This window comes from Trematomus bernacchii, unplaced genomic scaffold (assembly GCF_902827165.1).
Source record: "Trematomus bernacchii unplaced genomic scaffold, fTreBer1.1, whole genome shotgun sequence".
NCBI classification, from domain to species: domain Eukaryota; kingdom Metazoa; phylum Chordata; class Actinopteri; order Perciformes; family Nototheniidae; genus Trematomus; species Trematomus bernacchii.
The window spans coordinates 449,179-455,513 of record NW_022987332.1 but is presented as its reverse complement, the minus strand read 5'-3'; the positions used below and the strand labels follow the sequence as shown (position 1 = coordinate 455,513).

General features: G+C 45.7%; 1 protein-coding gene across 1 annotated transcript; it reads right to left on the bottom strand.

Annotated features, from left to right (window-relative positions):
- Window positions 1–859: 859 nt before the first annotated feature.
- LOC117480121 (piggyBac transposable element-derived protein 4-like) lies at window positions 860–5,750 on the bottom strand. The gene is given in 5 exon segments (XM_034127307.1): window positions 860–1,478; window positions 1,657–2,542; window positions 2,544–2,982; window positions 4,295–5,405; window positions 5,652–5,750. Coding segments are annotated over 5 exon segments (2,946 nt in total). The 3' UTR covers window positions 860–1,067.
- Between the last annotated feature and the right edge of the window lie 585 nt (window positions 5,751–6,335).

Genomic DNA, 6,335 nt, shown 5'->3' with positions numbered 1-6,335 from the left:
TTTTCAAAAAGTACATTTCAAGGAATATTTGATTATTGTTATTATTAGGTCGCTAGATTGGTCAATGATTGGCAGCAACATTGATTTGAATGCATTGTTATATTTTTTGCAGTGTCAGGTTTAAACAAAAACTCACACTCGTGTTCCTAAGGCCAGAAATTGCCACCTTCACAAAAACTGCTATAAAAATATGATATATTCATATTTTTTCCCACTTTAAAAGAGTACATATTTTAGAACTACTCCAGCCTGACATACACATATGAAATATGAATTATATTTTGGGGATTTTAACCCTTTAAATGCCAGTTTGTTGATAAAACTCCACAGTTTTTTTATTGAAAAAAACAAAAAACTAGAATAATTTGAAAAAAATACATTTCAAGGAATATTTGATTATTGTTATTATTAGGTCCCTAGATTGGTCAATGATTGGCAGCAACATTGATTTGAATGCATTGTTATTTTTTTTGCAGTGTCAGGTTTAAACAAAAACTCACACTCGTGTTCCTAAGGCCAGAAATTGCCACCTTCACAAAAACTGCTATAAAAATATGATATATTCATATTTTTTCCCACTTTAAAAGAGTACATCTTTTATAACTACTCCAGCCTGACATACACATATGAAATATGAATTATATTTTGGGGATTTTAATCCTTTAAATGCCAGTTTGTTGAAAAAACTCCACAGTTTTTTTATTGAAAAAAACAAAAAACTAGAATAATTAAAAAAAAATACATTTCAAGGAATATTTGATTATTGTTATTATTAGGTCCCTAGATTGGTCAATGATTGGCAGCAACATTAATTTGAATGCATTGTTATTTTTTTTGCAGTGTTAGATTTAAACAAAAACTCACACTCGTGTTCCTAAGGCCATAAAATGCCACCCTCACAAAAACTGCCATAAAAATATGATATATTCCTATTTTTTTCCTAAATCTTTTAAAACTACTCCAGCCTGACTAAAATGAATAATACAAGATCATTTTGAACCATAAAAACATTTATTTTACAAAGATGAACATTGAATGAACACTGTGTCTGGCTGTGAGAGTTCAGCTCAGGTCGAGCAGAGGCTGCAAATGGACAGACTGTGGTCCTTGCATATGAATTTCCCACATTTGCAGCAGGTGCTGCAAACTCTTCTGTCCATGCAAAAGTTGCACTGCCTCCTGCTCTTCCGTTCACTGATGAGAGAGGGGCCTGCAGCAGCACCCTGCAGATCTGACACCATTGTTGCAGCGGCTGATGAGCGGGGAAGGCGCCCTCTCTTCTTGATGTGTGGGGTCACCAGCATTTCTCCCACCTCTTCAATGAAGAGCCTCCTCCTGTACGGTTTCTGCTGCTGCCAGGATGGCTCGATTGATGTCCACAGGACGTAGGCGTTGTAATGGGAAATGTCAACCAGGTTGTGGAAGAGGGCAAGTGGCCAGCGATTTGTTCTCCTCCTGCAGGAGTAGGTGGCAACAACCTAACAAAAACATAAAACAAGACAATTTGAATACATGATTCCAAGCATTTTCTCTCATGATGCAAATATTAATTATTTCATAGGAAAATGCTCATTTGAAAAAAACCTACATATATTTCAGACAAGAATATAAGAGTAAGAATACATGTGTGCGTAACTGATGCCTAATGGCACCTACCTTATCAAGGTTGTCGACACCTCCTTTGCATCGGTTGTAGTCTTTGATTATGACTGGCTTTCTCTTCATTTCGTCGCTTACGTCTGGACTGCGGTGTTTCGTGCTTAGAAGCAGCACATTCCTGCCCCGTCGAGGGATGTAAGAGACCAGTGTGTGGGTCTTCGTAAAGGCAAAGGTGGAGGAGAGGATCGCTCTCGCTCTTGCCTGGAGCAAAATAGGGGGAAGTTCAGGCTTGTTTCGGCGAATTGTGCCAACCAGGGCCAGTTTTCTCCTGAGCAGCTCCTCAGCCAGGGCGAAGGATGTGAAAAAATTGTCACAGGTAATGATGTGTCCCTGGAGCCCCTCTGTCATCTCCAGGACCACCCTCATCCCCTGGTTGACTTCAGGACGACTGCCAGCTGCTTTGCCTGTATACACCTGCAGTCTCCAGGCGTAGGATGATTTTACATCACAGTTTGCCCAAATCTTTATACCGTATTTGGCCGGCTTTTTTGGCATGTACTGCTTGAAGCTGCACCTGCCTCTGAATGGGACGAGCTGTTCATCCACGCAGACGTCGCTGAATGGGCTGAACAGCATCGGCAGGCGGTGCGTCCACATATCCCAGACTTTGCGGAAGGCAGCCAGTTTGTCATCACGGCGCCGCGGTCGGGATAGTTTGTCGTCGAACCGCAGTGTTCGGCTGATTTGGTGAAACCTCTTGTGGGACATCGTGGCTCGGAAAATGCTCCGTCCCGATTTCTCACTCCAGAGGCAGAGGGTCGATTCATTTTTTGACCTGTAAACACCGGCCAAAATGAGCAGCCCCACGTAAGCCTGCAGTTCCTCTGTGTCCATATCTCGCCACTCTGCAATTGACCGTCTCCCATGCAGGTTTGTCATCTGTCAGCAGCAGTGCAAAGCTGGATGCCGGGTCACTGATTCGGGCGACAGCATAGTGTGTTGGTCCCGGGATCAAACTTCTGGCTGCTGGGACGTAGCGGAGCGTCTCAGTGTTTGTGGGAGACCAAAACACTTTACCATTTTTTGAAGTCCATCCTGCAGCTGCTTCCTCCAATTCCCCTCCGCTCTCAGTTTCAGATGAGTCTGAGTTGGACTCTAGCTGGTCTGTTCCCACCTCTGAGGCGTCCTCCGTGGACTCTGAGGCCTCTTCTGTGTCAGCCTCAGAGTCCACGGAGGAGGATGAGGAGCCATCCTCGCAATCAGAGTGCATGATGATGTCCAGAGCTTCCTGTGTGCTGTAATGCCTTGCCATCTCCAAAAAGACTACTCCTGCACTAATAGTAATACTTATAACCATGGATGCAGTGCACCTGTATAAACAACCTGAGCGAGAACCAAAACAAAGTCCAATTTTGTTTTGGTTCTCGCAACTCATTGTTTTTATTATTGAATTAGATTATTACGCAGTGTGGCCTTCTAAGAGAAAAGTCTTTTGAAGTTTGACACACACACACACACACACACACACACACACACACACACACACACACACACACACACACACACACACACACACACACACACACACACACACACACACACACACACACACACACACACACACACCACACACACCACACACACACACCACACACACACACACACACACACACACACACACACACACACACCATTATCCAACATCAAAATCGACACACATATAATTTCAGTAGCAAGTGACCCTTGCAGAAAACAGTAAAAAGGGTGACATTTTGCTACAGGCTTCAAAGGGTTAAAATTATCGCCATCTTGTAGACAAATGTAAAAATTGAAAATTGAAAGCTAGAAGTCCAAAATGAAATCTTAACATAAAGGAAATCAAGAGTTTATGATAAGATAAATGTGGGGTCAAAAAAAGCATTTTCAATGGTTTTCAATGGGGCATTTTTTGCCGCTAGGAACAAATGTGTCGGTTTTTGTGTAGCTTAGCCATTTTAGGCTAATTTAAAAAACTGAGACGACAATTCAATATAAACTAAAAAAGAATATCCTCTGGCAAGTTTGAGCAATATTCATTCAACACAGCCAAAATGGCATGAACATGAAAACCTGAATGGCTGAAAAATGGCCCCAGGGACTCTTAAGGGTTAACTCATATGTCTAACTTTCAGGTTTCTCTTTTCAGCCGCAGACCCCATGTCGCCTCTTTATGTGCGTCGCTAAGTTCCTCGTACTACTTGTGTACTTTAAAGCGGCACGGCATCGTTTACAATTTACGATTTTTCAAGTTGACCGTCTTTCTTGAAAAATCCGAAGTGTTGCCAAACGTTTGATTTGTTGGTATTTTTCGGTGCGCTGTGTTTCTCTTTCTCCTCGACTTCCATGTGTGTTGATAACTGAGACTCTCGGCCTCCGTAGTGCGAAGCAAAGCTCAAAGATCGTCTCTGCGGAGTGCTGACAGGATGAGAGGATATTATATGAATGAATCGTTTTTTCGAGAAGGGGCTGCTGGCAACAGGTTTCAACAGAGAAACATGAAATGTCGGATGAAGCTTCATGTGTGGGGGAAGCTTGAGTTTTACTGCAGATGGGTTGATAACTGAGTCGATGATGAAGGGGCCGACATAACGTGGCGTGAGTTTCTTCGACTCTGTCTTGAGTGGGAGATCTTTGGAGGAAAGCCAAACACTCTGACCTGGTAAGTAGTTGGGAGCCGGGGTCCTGTGGCGGTCTGCGATGAGGCAGTTGCGGGCAGCGGAGCGGAGCAGGGCGGCTCGGGTGTCCCTCCACACCTTATGACAGCGACGAAGGTGGGTCTGAACGGAAGGAACAGCAACCTCCTCTTCCTGGGATGGAAACAGGGGTGGTTGGAAACCCATGGCACAATGAAAGGGTGAAATACCTGTGGCTGCATTTGACAGGGAGTTGTGGGCATATTCGATCCATGGCAGATGTGGGCACCATGACGAAGGGTTCCTGAAAGCCACACAGCGAAGAGCCGCCCCCAGATCCTGGTTGGCCCGTTCCGTTTGCCCGTTCGTCTGAGGATGATATCCAGATGACAGGCTCACTGATGCTCCCAGAGCCTGACAGAAGGCTTTCCAAACGTGGGAAATGAACTGGGGACCCCGGTCAGAGACGATGTCGGTGGGAATCCCATGGAGTCGAACAACATGATTGACCAGAAGATCTGCAGTCTCTCGGGCTGTGGGAAGCTTGGGAAGAGCAACAAAGTGTACCATCTTGGAAAATCTGTCCACAATAGTTAGGATGATGGTATTTCCTTGTGACAGTGGAAGTCCAGTGACAAAATCCAAGGCCACATGCGACCAAGGACGACTAGGTACCGGCAGCGGGCGAAGCAGGCCAGAGGGAGATTGGTGGGAGGACTTGGCGCGGGCACATACTCTACAGGCAGCAACAAAGGCCCTGGTGTCTTGAGCCATGGAAGGCCACCAGAACCGTTGTCTTAGAATAAACAGTGTGCGATGGACACCAGGATGACAGGAGAGACGGGAGGCGTGTGCCCACTGCAGGACCTTGGAGCGAACAGGGGTAGGCACAAAAAGACTATTAGCTGGGCAGTTACCTGGGTTAGGTTGCGCCCGCTGAGCCTCCTTAACCAATGACTCAATCTCCCAGGTAACAGCCGCCACCACGCAGGAGGCAGGCAGGATAGTGTCTGGATTGGCAGCTGGTCCTTCGGAAGCGAACTGGCGAGAGAGAGCGTCCGGCTTGAGGTTCCGTGACCCTGGACGGTAGGTAAGGGTGAATGAGAAGCGGCCGAAATACAGGGCCCATCGAGCCTGACGAGAGTTAAGGCGCTTGGCAGATTGGATGTACGCCAAGTTTTTGTGGTCTGTCCATACAATAAAAGGGAGCTCGGCTCCCTCCAGCCAGTGCCTCCACTCCTCTAGGGCAAGTTTGACAGCCAGCAGCTCTCTGTTACCCACGTCATAGTTCTTCTCAGCTGGAGTGAGGCGGCGAGAGAAAAATGCACAAGGATGTAATTTTTGGTCTCGTTCCGAGCGCTGGGAAAGAACTGCCCCTACCCCGGTGTTGGAGGCATCGACCTCCACCACGAACTGACGAGAGGAATCAGGGTGGATGAGCACAGGGGCAGTGGTGAAAAGTCTCCGCTGATATACCATTAGTAAATGGCTGAATGGGAATCAGGTGTGTAAAGCTGATTGCAGCAGGTGGAGATTTGCAGCAGGTGGAGATTGAGCCGGGAGCCAGGAGTGACAGCCACCACGCCCACACAGACAGGGAAAGGGAACACACACTCACAAGGGAGGTGGCTGAAGAGTAGAGCCACCACACTTAGTCTAAGCCCAATATATATTCCGAGTCTCCTTCCCCTGCTAAAACCCCATGTGCATTCCATGCACTTACGCTAAGCCCGATATATATTCCGAGTCTCCTTCCCCTGCTAAGACCCCATGTGCATTCCATGCATTTACTCTAAGCCCGATATATATTCTGAGTCTCCTTCCCCTGCTAAAACCTGAAGTAAGAAGATATGATTCTACACTGTATTGAAGTAAACATATATTGTTTGAACGGGTTTTGATAATCACTTAGAAAAAGAATGTTATTCTCACTTTTAAATTCACTGACTTAGAGATTCTGTGTTTCACACACCAACATTGATCCTTATCACCACTAAGAGCCAGATGCTGTTTCTAAGTCGTTAAAGACATCGTAAAATAGGAAAAGATCCCCTGGAAAAGGTA